Source organism: Sinocyclocheilus rhinocerous, unplaced genomic scaffold (genome assembly GCF_001515625.1).
Source record: "Sinocyclocheilus rhinocerous isolate Xijiao unplaced genomic scaffold, SAMN03320098_v1.1 scaffold2466, whole genome shotgun sequence".
Classification (NCBI taxonomy): domain Eukaryota; kingdom Metazoa; phylum Chordata; class Actinopteri; order Cypriniformes; family Cyprinidae; genus Sinocyclocheilus; species Sinocyclocheilus rhinocerous.
Genome location: NW_015656265.1, coordinates 88,092 through 109,975, shown reverse-complemented (window position 1 = coordinate 109,975; position 21,884 = coordinate 88,092). Strand labels below are relative to the sequence as shown.

The window sequence follows — 21,884 nt, the reverse complement described above, 5'->3', positions numbered from 1 at the left end:
ATATATATATATATATATATATATATATATATATATATATATATATATATATATATATATATACAATTTCATATAAATATAAACAGTTTTGTCTCCTGTTATGAACGAACAGCTTTCTGAAGGTTAAGCTCCTGACGTTTACTGACCTTTTGTTGAAGAAGAAATCAAGCTGACTTTAAGCACTATTTTTGTCATGGAAAGTGACATCTCGCCACTAGCGGTTCCCAAGATGTCCAAACATGACGTTCTGAATAATACAATAAATATCCAAAATGGTTGACAGCAAGCTAAACACATTAATGGATCAAACAAACAATATTATGTACAACAATACTATTAATATATCAGCCTCTACTTGTGTGGTTGCTGAAATACGCCTGGAAACAGGTTGGCAAATATCTCGGAAATAAAGAACTCAGCAACTCATTAAACACTTGAAATTATGTAATGGAGGAGTTCAAACATTTATGAATGGATCATTCCAGAGCGCTCGATTGCAGCTGTATCATGTCGACCAGATGTGCGCGTCAGTCTTTATAAGCGTTGAAGATCTCAAGGCTGAACGCCGTAACCCCCTCAGTCTTACAACCCTAATCATTTCATCACATACAGGCCAGTGGAGTCAATTAGCACGCTAGTTTAGTTGCTAAGTAGCATAGCACGAATGTATTTCAGTCGTATGTTCAGTTATGACTTATAAGTGTTCCAAACCATCATATAATGAACAAACGTCAGTGCTTAGATGTTTTAAGGCTGGGACGCATTAATGGAAACCATTTCCTCTCGAATTTTGGCTAGACCTCAATGTGAAATACTATCATATGGACCTGTATGCTGGTCCAGCACCTTAAAAGCCTGAGAAAGTCTGTCCATCATGCTGATAGAAGGACTCAATGGACCGGGTGGAGTCACAACCAGATGCGTCTCTGTGTGATGTAAGGAAAAGAGGCTTTTGTGGCCGTGCTTGTTTTTAAGACTTTAGGTAATGAGAATGTGTGTGTTTAGGAAGTGGGTGGGAAAGGGGGATTTTTCTTCATTTATCAGAAATCCGTATTAAACGACATTGTGGGAAATGCTCCCGATCCTGCGCATGACACATGATCAATGCTAGACTCTCTATGGCCATGATCTCATCGGGAGGTTGTTTCTTTTATCGACAATAAAATAAAGATGTCGAGTGTGATTGTATGATGCAAGCGCCGTTTTCACTCTATATGTGAACGCTCTGAACAAACTAGCGAACAAAACACAGACCATCACTGGAGAGTACAGATGAGCTTACTGTGTATTTAATGGGTTTATTAAAAAAAAAATATATATATATATATATATATATATTTAAACTTCAAAGCTCTTTTTCAGTTTTAAAAAAAAAAATAAAGATCAAGGTTTTAATTCTGTGTCAACGTAAAAATAAATAAATAAATAAAAATCACAACATGAATATTTTACCATGGAATAATTTAATATTCATTGTATTTTTTTACTATTAATAAAATTAATTTATAAATAAAAAGTACATACAAAGTCTAAAAAATAAATAATTTCTACATTATATACAGGGTGCGAACTACGGGGGAGCTAGGGGGAGCTCGGCTCCCCTTAATAAGACATGGGCTCCCCTGAAAACGGGATTTGTGAAATTTTGGGGGGTCTCAAAAAATATTGACAATGTGTTATTTTGACGTGCAATTTCAGTTTTGTGTAATGTGATCATCGTGGATTATTATGTGTAAAATTGCAAAAATATCATTCATTTATGCATGACGGCGATTTAAACCTAATTCACTTCAATAAAGATAACTATACATGCTATTCTTGTCATGAGCATCAAGGTGTGGGGGCGCTGCGGTGCAAATTCCACTCATGTTTAGTACATGTTAACTCAAAGATTCGTAGAAAAAATATAAACATTGGACTCTGTGGTCGATTCTGTGTTAAGGTAAGGCATGTTATTCGCAATTATGTGTTGTGGCTGGGTTGTTATAGGTCTGCGTGACTCTCGATGTCTTAGGCCTAATTGAACGGAGGAATTATGGTGTTCTTCTGTAGCCTGACGACGAGTAACTTTAACCGTTGTTCATGTGAACTCAGACAGCCTGATGCTTTGTTTATAGACTATTTGTGGGTGGCTGTTTGTTGTTTCACCTATCAATTTGTGTCGATAAAGTATAATAGGGTAAATCCTGTATAGTGATTTATCCTATATAGTGCTTGCATAAAGCAAGTAGTGCATACACTTGTAACTGTTATGTATCTTTGTAAGTCATTGTAAGCCCCCCCTACATTGAAAAACAAACAAATAAAGAAATAAAGAAAGAAAGATCTTTTTATAGTTAATATGTAATATTCAATGATCCAAGTTTAAAAAAATAATACAAACTTAGAAAAAGTGGAGTTCAACACTGAAATTGATCAACATGAGATCTTAAAAAAAATAAAAAATTAAGTAAAAGTATGGGTCGCCTGTGTTTGAACTCTCAATATGAAATGATGCCAAATTCTCCAGAGCTGACGAAGAGCCGCTGCCTTCCGGAAACATTATAACGCAGCGCTGGAAGCTGCGCTGGAAAGGATTCCAGCAGGTGCTGTGACTTGTATGTTGGCCTCTGTGCTAAATGGCTTTCATGATGGATAGCATCAACATGCCCCAATTATGAGATTTATTTTTGTTGTCAGTGAGAAATCTCCTTCTGTCATCTAAGAATTCCTTTAATGGTGAGTCATGCAATGTGCAGCTTTAATGGAGGATGAAAACTGCAGCAGGAAGAGAAATATAATCCAGGAAGACATTTGGCTTGCATTAATCACAGATCCTAATTGCATTCATTTTGATTATACAAGTTATTCAGTAATTAACTCTGTATTTAACTTTGTATTTTAGTGGACCACAATCCTGGATATTTTTTCTGTTTTAATGGCAGTGTAGAAACATGTTTTTCACATAAATGGGCTTCATATTTCACACGGTTTGCGATGCAAATGCTTGTCATAAAGTTAACATGGCCTTTCATAACACACAAACTTTGCTGTCTCTGAGTATATTGTTTATAAGCATAGTTATAATAAAGGTTATGAACAAACGTTCTTCCAGAAACGCTAAAGAAGGCTTGTTCAATGTTATCTGGTCTTTAATAATGTTTCAAAATGTTAGCAAAAAATATTACTAATTTACATCGTTCATGGAACTTTTTTTTTTTTCTAAAACGTTTAAGTTGGATGTTAACTTGGAGTTAACACGTAATAAACTGTTTATAACTTAATGGTAACATTAGCAAAACATTCTTCTCAGAGCGTATTTTTGTTAGCTGGGATATAAGGCAATGTGAAATTAATATAACAAGAATACTAAAATTATGGTCAACATTTTTGAAGCATTTGTTTATTTTATAATTCATAGAGAATTCATGCATGTTGCAAAATGGCACTTAGTTTATTAAATCTAATTTATAATTGGAAATTAAAGCCAAGACAAAGGCTGGGTTAAGTTACAAACAAACAAACAAATAAATGAAATTAAATAATTAATATATAATTAGAGTTTATATTATGCAATTCTATAAGAAATTAACTTTTTTTCTTAGAATTGCGTGATTTAAACTTGCAGTTGTGAGTTATAAAGTCAGTATTGCATGATATAAATTCTCAGAATGATATAAAATGATATGGTATAAAATCCATGATATAAAAAACTCAGTCAAAAGAAAAAGTCAGTCAAAAGAATTTATATCTTTCAATTTTGACTTCATCACTCACAGTTGTGACTTCATATCATGCAGCTCTGAGAAAAATTCAGAATTGCGAGTTTGTATTACGCAATTCTAAGAAGAAATTCGTAATCGTAATCGTAATTTTACTTTAAAAAAAAAGTCGTAATGACCTTTTTTTTATTTTTTATTCAGTGGCAGAAACCGGCTTCTATAAAAACCAAATGTTGCTGGAGATAAATGTAAAAATATGCAAACTTTGTAACATACTATTACTTAATGCCATGTTTAAAAAAAGACAAGAAAAGATGAAGAACAGAAAGCAACATCCAGATGCATCATTTAACCTTCACCTTGACATGACCCAGCCAGAGAGACCATGAAGCCAAAAATGCCGTCTCTAGACCTTGAGCTATTTCTTGTGCAACATCTCGACTCCCTTTCATCGATATCAAGGCAGAGAGTGCGGCTAAGAAAACACCTGTCAAAGTTTATTACCGCAGTCCTCCCCTCACCACAACATGCCTGACACCTCCATGAGCTGGACGTTTTGCTAGTCAAATCAGTTGTCGACTTGTAATCATGCACACTTATGCTGAATATGTGGGCCCCTCGTCCCACTGGAATTGTGGGTGGCAGGAGTGCAGCTGTCAAAGAGCGTGTTGAGGGTTAATTGGCCTTAATTAGGAGAGTTGTTTTTGCCTGTTTAAGCACCAGCGAGGGGGTTTTGTGGAGATGTGGACGCGTCTGAATGTGTTTATATGAGAAATGCATCATGTTTAATTGTGTGCGAATGCCGTTGTAGGGGAACGCAGATATTTGTAATCTGCAATGAGAGCATGCCGAAACCACTTCAGCGTATGATTGACATATTTATTTTCCAAATCTATCAAAGATCAGAACCACCTGGCAATGACCTTGATCTAACAAACTTCAAACTGCAACACAATCCTTTCAAAATAGGTCTATGCAGTAAAACACATTCTTAAAAATAAAGGATCTTTATTGCCATTGATGGGTCCATGAAGAACCTTTAACATCCATTACGCAAAAGGTTCTTTATAGTGGAAAAAAGTTTCGGTCCCACTTTATATTAAGTGGCCTTAACTACTATGTACTTACATTTAAATTAATAATTTGGTACAATGCGCTTATTGCGTACATACATGGTTTTACATTGTACTTATATTTTAAAAATACCTGCATGTAATTACATCTGTAATTAATTTCTGTAATTACATTTATAATTACACAGTTGACCCATCCCTTACACCTTAACCCACCCTTAAACCTACCCATACCACCAAACCTGTCCCTAACCTTCCCCGTATCCCACCTCAATAGCAGCAAAAGTGTTTTGCAATACAATATGAACACAATAAGTACATTGTACTTATGTTTTGATGTTAGTACATAGTAGTTAAGGCCACTTAATATAAAGTTGGACCAAAGTTTCTTCAGGTTATTGAAAATGTTCTTCACACTAACAAAAGTGGTTCTTTTAAGAATTATTCACCAGGAAGTTCTAAAAGATCCTTTTCCACTATAAAGAACCTTGAAAGATTCCATGAATGTTAAAGGTTCTTCATGGCACCATGGAATCTTTTGTGGAATGGAAAAGTTATGTGGATTTTTAAGTTTCTTCATGGAACCATCAGTGCCAGTAAAGAAGCTTTATTTTTAAGAGTGTGGTTCCATGAAAGACCTTCAACACCCGTGGAACCTTTTCAATGCAAAAGGTTCTTTATAGTGGAAAACGGTTCTTAGATTATTAAAACGTTCTTCACACTAAGGGAAAAATGGTTATTTCAAGAACTATTCACTGAAAGGTTCTTTGGAGAACCTAAAATGGTTCTTCTACGCTTTTAAAAATAAAGGTCTTTTATTAGCATTGATGGTTCCTTGAAGAACCTTTAAAATCCATGGAATCTTTCCATTGCACAAAAAGTTCATTATAGCGGAAAAATATTCTTTAAGGTCTTTTATTAGCATTGATGGTTCCTTGAAGAACCTTTAAAATCCATGGAATCTTTCCATTGCACAAAAAGTTCATTATAGCGGAAAAATATTCTTTAAATTATTAAAATGTTCTTCACACTAAGAAAAAGCTGTTCACTGAAAGGTTCTTTGGGGAACCCGAAATGATTAATATAGTAACACTGCGAAAACCCCCTTTTGGAACCTTTATTTTTAAGAGTGTAGCTTATGTTTAATTGACATATTGAATATTCTATTTCAGGTCTTGTGTTACCATAACATTTGGGTGTTCAGAACATGTTTGAAAATGTCACATTTTAGTAAAACCTAACTGTCGTTTTCTGGCAGAACTGAGGTCGAGGAACAGCTCTGCTGTGTTCTGGGATGGTGGAGAGGGGGGAGCGTACCAGGCCTTACTGCTGGATGAGGACCGCGGATGGCTGCTGGTCGGAGGCCGAGACCACATCTACATGCTAAACTCTGACAGCTTCACCCAACCGGCACGCAAGGTCAGCGCGCACAACTACCACCAGCTGACAGCGCATGATGTCATTTACCGATCGCGAGGATAAGGGTCACTAAAGTGAAAACAGGCCATGACTACAATGTTTTACTGTTCACATGAATCTGTAGATCTGTAATGCTGTTTTCGTGGCCTCTCTGAAGTTACAGGGTTTGTAAAAGTATATGGGAAAAAAAAACGTATGTACTGTAGTATACCTACAGTTGTAAGTTGTAACTATACAAAATTGTAAACTTACAAAATGTAAACTATATTATCGCACAGCTCTACATGTAAAGTTTTATCTGCGCATATTATTCACGTAAAACAATATATTTATACTATATAGCAAATCACAATTGCTTGATTGTTTATATCATTGCAAAATGTAAACTTTATTGTCACAAAGTTCTAACGATATTAAGATATTATGAACACTGACATTACGATTTTCTGTAATGTGTATTGTGAAAAGTGCTATTTAAATAAAATTGACTTAAAATTGACTAGCAACATGGCAAAACACAAAGTCGCTTCTAGCTACGTACTCACGTTTGACTTGAACCGCAATGTGTGTTGAAAACTATAGCCTTGCTGCTGGCTATAGTGAATTAGCATTAGCTTGGTGTCTTTTTTCACAGTTTTCAAGTCAACTGTCGCTACTGCAAAGCAAGTTTGAGGATATTCTTACTGAGCTAATTAGCTAAAGCTTCTTCGTTGTCATCACCTTTGTCTTCGTCTTCGTTTTTTTATTGGCAGTTCGGATTTTTAAATAGAGCTAGCTTAAGCTACTCAACTTGACTGTTTATAGCTAGCTTCTTGAATAATAGCACACAGTTTAATAACAACACAGATATTTGAACGTGCCTTTATCGCCCCCTTGAATATGGAGGTTAGTATGTAAAATCAATTTGCAATGTGAGCTTGCAATGTGTTTGCCAGGCATTCGTGTCTGCATTTGCATACTTCTAGCCTTAATTCTCCACTACACACCATTACCGCTAAATAAACATTACAGTTGGTTCAATATTAATTTATTCTGTCTTTTATAATAGTGAAATACCAAAAGACGCCTGCAAGAAATGCTGAGGTCGAACGTAAGGTCATGGCACAGCCATACATACGTGATCTTCATAAGAACTAAAGCACGCCAGGTTCTCAATCTCCCAATTATATGATTATGTACAGTGTGCTGATTGCCAGCTAATGATTAGGTCAATACCTGGACGTTATTTCCACATGGAAATGATTACAATTTGAGAGGCATGCAGATTGTTGAGTAATGATGGTAGTAAGGCTAGGAGGGTCTGTGCTAATCAACTCAGCTCAGGTTTTTACAAGAACATTAACAAAATCTACAAGTTTTAAAAAGTAATAAGTCAAAAAGGGGTGTACGAAAAATTTTAATAATTACATTACAATAATTACAAAAGTAATGACTATTTTCAGATATTAAATCATTATTAGCTAAATCTAATGTTATTTTTAAATATATTTTTTAAAATAATGTATTCAATAAATGTGTGTGTGTGTATATATATATATATATACACAGTATATGCTTTGAACGTTTGAAACAACCCAAACTTACAACGATAATGTGTTGTTTTGCTATGCATTATTTTCCGTTCCTTGGGAAAACTGTCTCTTTTATTTTTAGATTCACTGGCCAGCTGGACAGGAACACACTGAACGCTGCAAATATGCTGGAAAGAATCTATCGGTAAGTAACTTTAAAAGGGCACAAAGAAAAAGTAAAGATAAACATTACAGTTGGTTCAATATTAATTTATTCTGTCTTTTATAATAGTGAAATACCAAAAGACGCCTGCAAGAAATGCTGAGGTCGAACGTAAGGTCATGGCACAGCCATACATACGTGATCTTCATAAGAACTAAAGCACGCCAGGTTCTCAATCTCCCAATTATATGATTATGTACAGTGTGCTGATTGCCAGCTAATGATTAGGTCAATACCTGGACGTTATTTCCACATGGAAATGATTACAATTTGAGAGGCATGCAGATTGTTGAGTAATGATGGTAGTAAGGCTAGGAGGGTCTGTGCTAATCAACTCAGCTCAGGTTTTTACAAGAACATTAACAAAATCTACAAGTTTTAAAAAGTAATAAGTCAAAAAGGGGTGTAAAAAAAATTTTAATAATTACATTACAATAATTACAAAAGTAATGACTATTTTCAGATATTAAATCATTATTAGCTAAATCTAATGTTATTTTTAAATATATTTTTTAAAATAATGTATTCAATAAATGTGTGTGTGTGTATATATATATATATATATACACAGTATATGCTTTGAACGTTTGAAACAACCCAAACTTACAATGATAATGTGTTGTTTTGCTATGCATTATTTTCCGTTCCTTGGGTCTCTTTTATTTTTAGATTCACTGGCCAGCTGGACAGGAACACACTGAACGCTGCAAATATGCTGGAAAGAATCTATCGGTAAGTAACTTTAAAAGGGCACAAAGAAAAAGTAAAGCTTTCGAGGACCCATAGATGTCTTTTTAATTAAGTGCTTTCACAGACTAAGATAAGAATAAAAGCTGAAAAAGTCATATTTATGGCACTATGGGGGGTGCATTACTGTGTGATTTAAAATGCTTCATATCCACCTATCCTCACCATAACTCTTTAAAGTCATGCTTTTAATCAAATACCACATGTATCTCTCAGATGGACTGTGCCAATTACGTGAGACTCCTACAGCCCTTCAATAAAACTCACGTCTATGTATGTGGAACCGGTGCGTTCCACCCACAATGCACGTACATTGACCTGGGACACAATCTTGAGGTGAGCAGACTGTCTATTTTTTGGCCAACAGTGTGAAAGGCAGTAAACACTTTTAAGGGTCATTTAAGATTGTTATCTTATGCAAATGAGGAGTTACGGGGAGAATTGGACCCTACAGAAACCGCTGAGAGTTATTGACCGTAGAGCTGAACTAATAATGAGGGTAATGGTGCAAAGAGAGTGACAGTCTTGTCTTGGTATGCCAGAAACCCACTTTCCGGCTCCTCAGCCAAATTGGAGAATCCGGGAGAGGAAAATGTCCCTTCAGTCCACAGGAGCCCTTTACCGCCCGACTGACAGGTGAGTCTCCTGAACACAATGTCTTCAAAAACAACCCATGATCCCTTTGTAGACAAAAATACTGAGAAAACATGCACAAAAATTGTTAGACGTACTCCCATATGAGTCATTGATAATTGGATCCGTATAAATCCTGGCCAGATGTTAGCTTGTGTGGGGAAATTTGGAAGTTCCCCCAGTAAACAGGTTGTCACCCATATTTGTCTTCTTTGGACACTTACTATGCAGTAATTTGACTTAAAGGAGTTTTTAGAAATTGCTTAGTTGCTGTTACAGTGTGGTCAGGAAATGAACCACAGCTGCAAAATTTATATTATATTTAGCTTTTTTTTTTTTTTAAGGCATGTATAGCCCAGAAGACCTTAATGCATAAACCATATGCTACCTAATTAAAGGCTATTACTGCAACCGGAGACCTTTTTGACCATTTAATGATGTCTTTGGAATAATCGAAATTTCCTTTTCACACAAGCTGCTGTAAAACAGAGTATTTTGACAAAGGATCTGGAGTCAGAGGGTAGAATCATTAAAAATGAGCTATGTATCATGAAAAATCATTTGTCATTTTAAGTCGTTCTAAATGTGATTTTCATTAAATGGCTATTAATGCTCACTTTAGATGGGGACCTGTATGCTGGGACGTCAGTAGACTTCATGGGAACAAACGCTGCCATTTTTCGCACATCTGTGCATAGCAGCAATCAACACTATATCCGCACTGAAGCTTACCAGGACCAGTGGCTAAATGGTGAGAAGTGAAATGAAAAATTCTGTTTTTATTGTGTGTGCAAAGACAACATGGCCTTAGTTCCCAAGGTAGGCTAGTATGGGTGCAAGAAAATATTTGTATTGCTAAAAAGTTTCATTGATAAATAAACTTTCACATTGCTGATAGGTTAAAACACCAAATTATTGTTGATATCACAATTCTAAACACAGTTTTGCCCAATTTAATTAGGAAGCAAGAAGGTCTAACATATGACAATTAACATTTTAAAATCATAAGTAACACAACCAAAGCTGTAAATGATCAAATTAAACATTTGGAGTATATTTCTTTAATTGGCTTACAAGCTATCAGTTATCTGACTACCAAAGCAGACTGCTAACAAATTAGACTGTTAGTTTAGTATATTTCTAACTTATTAGCTTGTTAGCTTAGCATAAAGTTGTCATTTAGCCTCTTAGCTTAGCATACAATCAACATATTAGTTTGTTCGATTAGCATACAGCTACCCAAATCGATGTTAGCTTAGATAATTTGTTATTATCTAAAGGAAATCACTATAATAAAAGGATTAATTTTTAAACAGAACTTACAAACAGCTACCTTTTGGGGTAGTTTTTTAAAAAATTTTATCCAGTCACCTGTGATGTTTGCATCAGACTCCTTGCAGCAGACAGGGACAAAATGTGTCATGTTTTAAAGATGTGTAGTGATTTTTCCTAAAATACAAGGCAAAATACAGGTTAAGAAAATTTTGGCAGTGGATAAGAAGGTGGTTCATGGACTGAAACCTTTGGAAACCACTGTTTTGGGGTGACTGGTGCTGCCTAATTGACTTTTGTGACATCCTCCAGCCTCACTCTGATGCCAATTTCTTTTCACAGAGCCGGAGTTTGTGGGATCATATTCCATCCCTGACACACACAGCTTGGACGATGACAAAGTCTACTTCTTCTTCAAAGAGACCGCCGTAGAGTCCAACCAGCTCGACAAGCGTATCTACAGTCGAGTGGCTCGTGTCTGCAAGGTGAGCGCCAAGTCCAGTGCCGTAATGAGCCAATAAAAATGTGAAATGGATCCAAAAGACCTTTGTCTGGTATGAAGTATCAATGAGTCTATTGTAGACACTAATGAATGAATGTGTAAGCTTCAGTATCATCTTTTAGGGGGGCGTGGCAGAGTCTTAAATTTGATAAAGAATATCTCTTTGGTTTTGAGACTTTAGTCTTTGCAACTTCAGGGATCTTATCTATGCACAATCAGCTTGTAACACTCCAAAGAGAAAGGAAAACTTGAAATCGCATCATATGACCCCTTTAAGGCTGGAAAACACTATTCGAATTTTGCACAGGTTTTTGCCCCAATTTGTAGTCTGGAGGAATTGACGCTAGTTGCCGAAAGTCAGAGCTAATCTGCATATTTTGGGTAGTCAGGAGTTTACCAATTTCAAAAACAATTGCATAGTAATGGGCACAGACTCCAAAAATTTTGTTTCAAACTATAATTCCATCCAGTTGGAAGATATCAGAAATGTTTTATCAAAAGATATTTTGAGCCAGTTTTAGAACACAAATTTTTGTCATTTGTCATACCTCTTCTAGCAATGAGGCGCTATGTTTCTGCGTGAGTTTGTTGTGTTTGGAACAACTTAAAGGTCTGGCAGTGTGTTTTTCACACAAAGTGAGCAAGTGTAGGATGCCTAGTGTTTTAAAATTGGTTTATATTAGAAAAGTCCTATAGTGTAGTCTTACATGTTCTTGGTTTTCATTAGAATGACATAGGTGGAAAACGAAGCTTGATTAATCGCTGGAGCACCTTCCTGAAGGCCAGGCTGGTGTGCTCTGTACCAGGACCTGGAGGCATGGACACACACTTTGACAAGCTGGGTATGTTCACACACTCTAATTACACGTTAACATGAACTCAGAATCTCATTCCTCAAGACTACAATCCTCGTCCTTTCTTCTCATTTTTATTTTTTATTTTTAGAGGACATATTTCTCTTGGAGACCAAAGAGCCACAGAATCCAGTCATCTACGGTGTCTTCTCCACTTCCAGGTAGGTTCATTACTTGAAAAGTCTGATTCATGAGTCATTCTTTGGGTCACCACCCCATAATCTTCTTAACTTGTTAGAGCTACATTCCAGTCAATGTTATATTTGTTTACATCAACTCCTAAATTATCATTGGCTCCATCCAAATCAACCAATCCGTCACACTCATTCCCATTTAACTAACTCTTCAGTTTCTCAGACCTCCTTTATTCGTTCCAACAACCTAAATCTGATTATCTTAGTTTGTCTTGTGAACTGACATCAGTATCAAAACGCCCCTAAAATCAATCTGGTCACAGGATGCTCTCCTCCCCACTCCCGATCCATTTAGAACAATCCGTCTCGGTGTCCCACCCAAGGAATGGATAGCTCGAGGCCAAACGGGAGGGTGAAAGGTCACCAAGCTTGAGGAACTCTGTTATTCTAACCTGGCATCAGGCTAATACATGTTTCCTTTTCAAAAGCTCTGTCTTCAAAGGTTCAGCCGTTTGCGTCTATACCATGACCTCCATCCGAGCCGCCTTCAATGGGCCTTTTGCGCATAAGGAGAGCCCTGATTATCGCTGGATGGAGTACAAGGGGAAGATCCCTTATCCACGGCCGGGGACGGTAAGTTCTCAACAGGAAGGAATTATGTTTGGTATAGAAGTGAAGATGATTTGTCATGTGGAGGGATGCCTCTCTCTGTTGGCAACTTGAAGGACTTCAAACTGTAATCTTGGTGTTGTGAGCATAAGTGCAAGCAAGATTTGAGATCTACGATTGATACTGGATTGCAGATATGTTGGGGCAGCTTGGAAACCATGTGGCCAGCCACTCCATGCACTAGCTGCACTGCCTCAAGGGGGTTGTAAAAATGTCGGCAGGCACTCTGGGGGTCACGCGTCAGTGCGGTTAGTGAAGTGGCTGGAGTGTGGACTTTTAGTGGTGAGGTCACCAAAAGGAAGTCAATTATCAGGGCTTTGAGGTCTGCTCCATTAGTTGCCGAAGTCATAACCACGAAGTTGACCTCAACTGTGAGTTGACAGCTAAACCCTTTCAAACTATGGGGTTTGGTGACTAGAATAGGGGTGTCCAGACCTGTTCCTGGAGGTCCAGTGTCCTGCAAAGATTAGCACCTACAATAAATAAATACACCTGAATCAGCTCATAAAGGTCTTCACGATTTCGAGAAACATACAGGCAAGTGTGTGAAGGCTGGTTGGAGCTAAACTCTGCAGGATGTTTGCCCTCCAGGAACAGGTTTGGACACCTCTGGACTAGAAAGTGCAATTAATATATTTTAGAATTGTTTCACACATAGTAAAATAGATCTACTTGAGTTTTATTTCATTCAGTCATGCTCTTTCCTTTGCGCATATCGTTTGAAGGTCACCATGTTTATTGGTTTTACAAGGAAAAAGCTGGTAAAAACTTGCTTTTGCACAGGCAAGGTGAGAAAGCAAGTTTATCATACTAGATCATGCTATATGTATAACATGTCCTGTTTTGAGGGGTTTCGCTAAACCAAATTGTTCATGACAACAGAAGATTCCTTCAAAACTGCTTGTCTCAATATGAATAAATAAGAATTATTATGCTTGCCCCAATATGATCTCGAACAGTGGCCAAAATCCACATCTGCGTAAATGTTTTTGACTATTTTTACCTTAGTCTGGGACTGTTACTCCAAATTCAGTCCCCACAGGGTTTCAGAATATAAGCTTAACTAAAGTTCCTATATCTCTTCAGTGTCCGAGTGAAACCTATGACCCTTTGCACAAGTCCACCCGAGATTTCCCAGATGATGTTGTGAGCTTCATGAGGACCCATCAGCTGATGTGGGAACCAGTGATGCCCATCCATAGGCGTCCTGTCTTCACTCGGATCAACACCCCCTACAGGCTGAAGAAGCTCGTGGTTGATAGGGTTGATGCCGAGGACGGCCAGTATGATGTCTTACATCTTGGCACAGGTATGTTGGAATGCAGTCAACAAAAGATCAACGTGTTCAGTGAATGGGATTTTTTGTACTACTAAAAAAGTTTGACAACTAGCCGTTGGTGTTCTCTATTATAAAAGCATTAGACCTAAAATTGCACTGCAAATATGGAAATCACTGCTAGATCCAGTAAATGCTATCAAAGACGACCTCTGTTCCCACGCTGGTCAGTGGTCCTGTTGCCAGGGATTATCCTGACATTCTGAGGAGCCAATGTTTCTTTTCCTGTCTAACATTTGTCCTCCTGGACTGGTGGGTGTATGCGTGAACTCTGCCACATTTAAGTGAATCATTTAGGGCAAATAGATACACTGTTCAGGACAAATATGCTTAACCTGTGTGTACAGAGAGCCGACTCGCAATCTTACTGTGTATAGAACTAGAACAGTGTAACAGCTGTCAGCCCTCAGGGTGCTGCATAAATCCACATGCCAAAAGCCAGTGTTCACTCACCATGGTAATGAAGTAAGGGTGCATTATGGGATATATTTAAAGATGTTACAATTGATGGTTCAGGTTGAAGTTTGATGTGAATATCTATCTATCTATCTATCTATCGTTCGTTCGTTCGTTCGTTCTTTCTATCGTTCTATCATTATATCATTTTATCCATTGTTCTATCGTACTATCTATCGTTCTAACATTGTCTATCTATCTATCTATCTATCTATTGTTCGTTCGTTCCTATCTATCTATCTATCTATCATTGTATTGTTCTATTGTTCGTTCTTTCTATCATTATATCATTATATCCATTGTTCTATCGTACTATCTATCGTTCTCACATTGTCTATCTATCTATCTATCTATCTATCTTGTCTGTATAGTGAAATCACACATGGCAAATCTTCTGTATCTCCAGATGATGGCAGAGTATTAAAGGTGGTCTCTGTACCTAAAGAGAACTGGGAAACTGAAGAAATCATTCTAGAAGAGCTTAACGTCTTCAAGGTAATACATTTTTTTTGTCTCACTTCTTGTTTATCCTGCCATCTGTTGGACTCATGACCTCTGACCCTGGGCTCTTATTGGTTGTTGTTTTCATGTCAAGCACTTCCCAAACAAAAATAACTCTAAAGAAGAAAACCAGATTTCCCATGTCTGTCTACTCAAGTGAACAAACCCAGGGACAGGAGAGGCAGCGTTACACCAAGAATATTGTGTTTAGTGAACAAAAAGAAGATCTCATTTATCCAAAACTTTAGACAGTGAGGAATGTCTCGGTTTTGCTCTGGGGATGAAAGGAATGAAAGCAAACAGAAGTCAACAGGGTTAATATGAGATGCATGTAGAATGTTCTGTAGTAGAATGATGGATTCACAATAGCATTTACCTTAGAGTTTTCATTTTACACCACTGCATCCCTCAAATCTCCAGTCAAAAATTAGTTTGTACATTATGAATAAATATTTCAAGTGATTTTATCCGTATCAAAAATGTAATTATGCGTATTACAGAGCAGTAAGTATCAATCAAAACTTTGTGGAGACATATGATAGCAGACATTGCCTGCCATTTGGAGAAAGAAAGTCGTTTTAAGAGTTAAGGCTCATTTGCTGCTATATATGAAGGAGAAATTAACCAACAGAGCAGAAAGCTTTAAAACTTTCACAAGGGCCTGTTATGATGAGCTGCTCCTATTCAGCGCCAACAATGCATATCTTCCTCCTCTTTGTTCAGGAGATGATTCATTTTATGTGTTGACATTTTTTTTTCTCTCTCTTTTTCTATTTTGTAGACTCAAACCACAATACTAAGCATGGAGCTCTCCACCAAGAGGGTAAGTGGGCTTGTTTTGTGGGTGGCCACTTACTTTAACAACGATAGGAGCTTCATGTTTTTTCTTTTAAACCCACCATAATGTATTGCCTCTTAGACATCCATTGTAAGTGTGTCAAGGGTTTATCATTCTAATTACCATTTTTAAGTAATTTGTTAAAGGTTAGTTTGTTTTATATCACATTTAGACATACATCCTCATGTTTTATTTTATTATTATTTTTTTTCTCTAGCAAGTGCTATTTGTAAGCAGTGACGAAGGGGTCGTCCAGCTGCCTGTGCAGAGGTGTGAGCTATATGGTAAAGCGTGTGTAGACTGCTGTCTAGCTCGTGACCCATACTGCGCTTGGGACGGGTCCTCCTGTACTAACTACTTCCCCAGCAACAAAAGGTACTTCCCTTTGTATTACATTTAATATATTCTCATTGGTCAGAAAATCATATAGGCCTAATCGTTTTAGCATTTTAGCAATTATTTAAATGAATGTTTCTGAAAAAAGAAACATTAAATCAATGATAACAAATGGCAGCACTTTAAGGTGTCCTTGTTACACGTTACTTGCTATACTTATAGTAATAACTATATTATACTATAGTAATAACAATAAATTATGCATAATTAAATGCAAATAACTCTAAACCAAACCATAGTCTTAACCATATAGCAATGTATTTACTTAATATTACTCAGTATACTTAAATGTGTAATTATACTGTAACAAGGACACCATAAATAACAATGGTACGGTTTATTAAACTTTAAGAATATTTTGGTTACACTTTATTTTAAGGTGTTCTTGTTACAGTGTAATTATACATTTATGTACAGAGTAAAGGTCTCTGCACACTGAGTCCGAAATTTTCGTATGCGTTTTTTTGCATTAGAAATCCTAAAAATTCATCACGCACAGAAACCTTGCACACTGTGTCAGATGCGTATTAATTAATCCATTGCGAAAAAATTCGCAAAACAGCACTAAATGGAGTCTTCAAGCAGTGAGGATGATTTTGTTGTCCTCTCGCTTCTTAAAAAAAGAAAAAGAAAGGAAATATTGGGTCCATCCAATCCTGAGATATAGAGAGGATGGAGGGTTCCCCCTCCTTATTAAGGAGCAGTGGGATTATCACGGGCGATTCAAAGTTTTCTTCAGGATGTCAGTGGCTCAGTTTGATGCTTTTGCTAGCGATATTAAAGCCACATTAAAAAGAAGACCACCAATTTCTGTGAACTCAGTGAGCAAGGATCTATATACAGTGCTTTGTGCAGCGAGATGAAGTGGATGAATTTGACAATCGCCATTCTGGATTTTGGCGTTCGCTTGTACGGTGGCTCTGAACTGTCAAAACACCTCTCAAAATGCTTGCTACGGATGCGAAAAATGGGAAAAATGGAACCCGATCTGAATTTTTTTATGACGGACGAATATTTCGGAGGCAGTGTGTAAACGTGATTGACATAACGTGAGGTCGTATTTATTTTTTAATGTGCGAAAATTTCGGACGAAATATTCGGACTTAGTGTGCAATGACCTTAATATTAATTAACTACTTGTTATAGGGTTATATACTATATACTATAGGGTTAGGGTTAGGGCTAGGGTTTGGCTTAGGGTTACTTGCATGTAATTATGCATAATTTATTGTTATTAGAATCATGAGTACATGTAACGTGTAACAAGGACATCTTAAAATAAAGTGTTACCAATATTTTACAAATTTGTAAATACAGATTATTGGAGTATGCTTTACAAGAAAATATTATTTCAGCCTTTGTACTTCAGAATGTCATGTTTAATTTCAATGCGTTACTTGTTGTTCCTTTGCAATTATTTGTGAAATGTACTAGCAATTTCTGAGAGAAAATTGTTTCTGTACCATTTTTAGTGTAGAAGTGATTACAGTCTTAGATATATACATTTTTTATTGTGTTTTATTAACAAACAGAGGAGAAATTGTAGGTTTGGTTACAGTTAATTTGGATAAATTTTATTTGGAGTATTAGTTGAAAATGGCTTGAATTATAATACCGAAAACCACCAGAAAACCTGTCAAATAATAAATCTAAGGGTCAGTGATGTCCACTTGTGGTCCGCAGGCGTGCCCGGAGGCAGGATGTGAGGTATGGAGACCCCTGGAGCCAGTGTCAGGACATGAGAGACGGTAATAAATCACTTTGTGTTCACCTCACCACTTTCCACCTTCAGGTTGTATGTGATATTGGCCAGTCCTGGAAAAAGAAAATGCACACTACTCCCTCTAGTGTACAAAATGGATACTTACACATGCTAAGATGTGTGCACCAGTTCAATATGAAATCCAAACTGATCTTGTTTACACTCTTAATACAAGTTTTTGGCCTTGCTGTTAAAGAAGTAAACAAACACATTCCAAATAAATACAAAATAAACTTTGTCCAATCGTCTCTACAGGTTCAGAGAATGCGGAGCTGAAGACGGTTTACGCCGTGGAGACGAACTCAACCTTCCTGGAATGTGTCCCGCGTTCACCACAAGCCACGATCAAATGGATAATTCAGCCAAACCACAGCCAAACCAGCAAAGAGGTCTGTCAAACACATCCTGTTTTAAGAGATTTAATCGTGAAAAACCATAAAATATGTAAAGAACTAACTATACACTTAAATCATTCACTTCTATTCTAACTCAAACCCCTTTCTATCTCTCAGTTGGTTCCAGGTGAAGAAAACCTCATCCACATGCAACGCGGGCTCCTCCTCCAGCACTTAGCATCCGCTAATGCTGGCCTGTACCTCTGCGTAGCCTATGAACACTCGTTCTCCCGCACGCTAGCACGCTACGAGCTCCACGTCATCCCCCAGAACCACATGCCGAAAGCGCAGAACACCAATCCCGGAAATTACGCGGCCTTGCCGCGGAGCTACAAGGAACTCCATCTAATGGGAGTTAGCGGGCTAACGGCCGACGAGTACTGTGAACAACTTTGGTACCGTGAAAAACGGCGACAGCAGAAACTTCGCACGCTAAAGTGGAAGCAGGTGTCTGAAAATCGTAAAGCGAGGGTTAGGCGACAAAATCCACCAAACGGGCCTCTAGATGGAGGTGAAACGGCAGACTTTTGATGAAGAGAAGGACTGTGTGACTTCATCTGGACAATTAGTATCCTGTTTATAGCTTAAAGGCTACATTCCGACTAGCTACAACAAGCGAATGCTAATGTTAGCACAACAACAAAGGCTACAGACTATAAGAACTGTATTATTCTTCTATTAAGTCCACACTTAAGTTTTATTTTGTAGCCTGTGCTAGTGTTAGCATGTAGCTTTAACACAGTTTAACCAAACAGACTGTAGCTGTGCAACTGTTATGAATTTGCACAGTCTGGCATCCACATTTCACATACATTTAATTGTATTATATTGTTTGTCAACCTTGAAATACAAGCACCTATGCTAAATGCTAGGCATGCTTGGAAAGCTAATATTGAAAATGGACAAGCTAACGCACTGTTTTGAGTGAAATGCGGTGCAAAGATGAACTGGCTTCTTTTGCTTTCACTAGGCATGTAGATTAAATAGTCCCTAGAGCATTGTATTACTATTATATTTGGACTCTTGATACAGTCAAATGTACAAATTTAACGTTTGTTCTGACAACATCAGGTGCCTCCATGTTCAGAGGAAGTTTGCCCAGGATGTTCCCTTCATATGTTTCCTTCCCCTTCCAGAACAATCTCTTCTACACTTTCCTGAGAACATCCTTGAGTAAATATTGTGTTTGTTTTATGACTCCTTTGCAAATCTCTCCACTCTGCGCCCTTGTGTGTACAGTATGTGTAAGATGTGTTCGTGTGTGAAAGCATCTGGGGATGGTAAGTAGAAAATGGGCTCTAAAGATCAAAGAGCCTTTAAATATTCTCCGCTGCCCATGAAAATGACTTCCAGAATCATCATGCTTTTGTTCTTCACCATAACTAAATTAAAAGTTGTCTTTGGCTCATTGTGGAATCTAGGTTCATGGTTGGTTGGTTAAAGTGGTGAGTTAGATTAAAAAAACGCTAAATGTACATTGTTTTAATGTATGTTGATTAGGCTATATAATGAAGCTCACATGTTGGGTTACTCATTTATGTCTCTCTCTAGCTTTTCTGGAGCACAGACGTATAGGTCTATACTATACTTTTAATGTGGTAGTGGTTGCTATGTATTTAAAATCCTAATACCTGATTTTAGACTTTTATATACTACTGTTCAAAATGTTTTTTGTTTTTTTTAAAGAAATTAATCATTTTATTCAGCAAGGACTCATTAAGTTTACCAAAATTATTAGTAAAGATGATCTAATGTTACAAAAAATTTCCATTTCAATTAAACGCTGTTCTGTTCATAAGACAATCCTAAAAAATAAAAAAATATATTAAGCAGCAGTCATTTTCAACATTTATAATCTAAAATGTTTCTTGAACAGCAAATCATCATATTAGAGTAATTTCTCATCATCATGGACTGATCAAACTGGAGTAATAATGCTGGAAATGCATAATTTAATACTATAATTTAATACTAATTTTCATAATATTACTGGTTTTACTGTATTTTTGAGAAGACAAATGCAGCCTTGGTGAGCAATAGAGACTTCATTCAACACATTAAAAATCTTACGCAGTTTTGAAAAGTCCAGCTCAGCGTACTGAAAAAGCAATGAGGAAAACATTATTAGCATTCAGCTAACACAGTAATAGATACTAGCATTCAGGTAATAAAACACACCAATAAAACAGTATTAGCATTCAATTAAACACACACACACAAAAAAACATTATTAGGATATTGCAGTTGTCTTTGTACAGACATAGATGGTTCAAAACAATGTATGAGTTTCATGTCATTTGCCGGAGGTTCATTTGATTCCTGAGGTTGAACTGGTGTTTGCTGTAGATCAGTGGCAGGAAGTTCTTGTGATCGTCCTCTGGATATTTTATGTCCAACAACAAAATGGGTAAAACACCTGTGAAAAGAAATAATACATATTAAGACAGTACATTGTGTCCTATTTTACAGACATTTCTTAGTGTATAACCTAGGTAGTATATTATATACTATGACATTCTTATGAAGCAATAACTGAAGTATCACTCACCAGCGATGCATAGTCTGGTGTCGTTGTTGAACTGTGCAATTTTTGGTTATGTTCATACTGTAATGATCTCCTAATTCATCAATAGTGACATTATTTATGAACAGATGATGTGTCACGAATCCGGTCTATGAACTTCCGTTTGTTCACCACAAGAGGTCATTATCCACCACATGGACTCTCACACTACACAGACTGTCACACGAACTGGTGTTTGCTGTAGATCAGTGGCAGGAAGTTCTTGTGATCGTCCTCTGGATATTTTATGTCCAACAACAAAATGGGTAAAACACCTGTGAAAAGAAATAATACATATTAAGACAGTACATTGGGTCCTATTTTACAGACATTTCTTAGTGTATAACCTAGGTAGTATATTATATACTATGACATTCTTATGAAGCAATAACTGAAGTATCACTCACCAGCGATGCATAGTCTGGTGTCGTTGTTGAACTGCAATTTTTGGTTATGTTCATACTGTAATGATCTCCTAATTCATCAATAGTGATTTTGTTCACCACAAGAGGTCATTATCCACCACATGGACTCTTACACTACACAGACTGTCACACTCACCCTGGACTTCAGTTCCCACAATCCATTTCACTCTGATTACACACACAGCTGCAGCCAATCACACACCCTACATAAGCCATGGACTTCCTCTCTCTCGCTGCCCAGTATTGTTTAGCATTTATCACTCTTCCAGCTAGAGGATGCAACACAGTAGGAAAAAAAGTGTCAGAGAAAATAAAAATGTTTAACATTGACAACACAATAGGAAAATAGTGTCGCAGAGAGAAAAAAAATAAAAATGTAGGTTGTACAAAAATAGCCTATTAGCTATTTTTATTCGTCTTGTCAAAATACTAAATTTGTTTGACATTTTTCTGTTAACACAGTAGGAAAAGTGT

General features: G+C 36.8%; 1 protein-coding gene across 3 annotated transcripts in view; it reads left to right on the top strand.

Annotated features, from left to right (window-relative positions):
* Positions 1–19,842, top strand: part of LOC107719940 (semaphorin-3D-like) — a 76,856-nt gene extending 57,014 nt beyond the window's left edge. For all 3 annotated transcript variants that reach the window (XM_016527491.1, XM_016527493.1, XM_016527492.1), the window contains 16 exons: positions 6,033–6,193; positions 7,847–7,909; positions 8,891–9,010; positions 9,217–9,310; positions 9,930–10,058; positions 10,922–11,064; positions 11,809–11,923; positions 12,027–12,096; positions 12,558–12,702; positions 13,825–14,047; positions 14,937–15,025; positions 15,813–15,854; positions 16,087–16,244; positions 17,949–18,013; positions 18,283–18,416; positions 18,540–19,842. In XM_016527491.1, coding sequence (XP_016382977.1) covers positions 6,033–6,193; positions 7,847–7,909; positions 8,891–9,010; positions 9,217–9,310; positions 9,930–10,058; positions 10,922–11,064; positions 11,809–11,923; positions 12,027–12,096; positions 12,558–12,702; positions 13,825–14,047; positions 14,937–15,025; positions 15,813–15,854; positions 16,087–16,244; positions 17,949–18,013; positions 18,283–18,416; positions 18,540–18,953 — 2,165 coding nt within the window. In that variant the 3' untranslated portion in view covers positions 18,954–19,842. The remainder of the gene's footprint in view (positions 1–6,032; positions 6,194–7,846; positions 7,910–8,890; positions 9,011–9,216; positions 9,311–9,929; positions 10,059–10,921; positions 11,065–11,808; positions 11,924–12,026; positions 12,097–12,557; positions 12,703–13,824; positions 14,048–14,936; positions 15,026–15,812; positions 15,855–16,086; positions 16,245–17,948; positions 18,014–18,282; positions 18,417–18,539) is intronic.
* Positions 19,843–21,884: the final 2,042 nt, after the last annotated feature.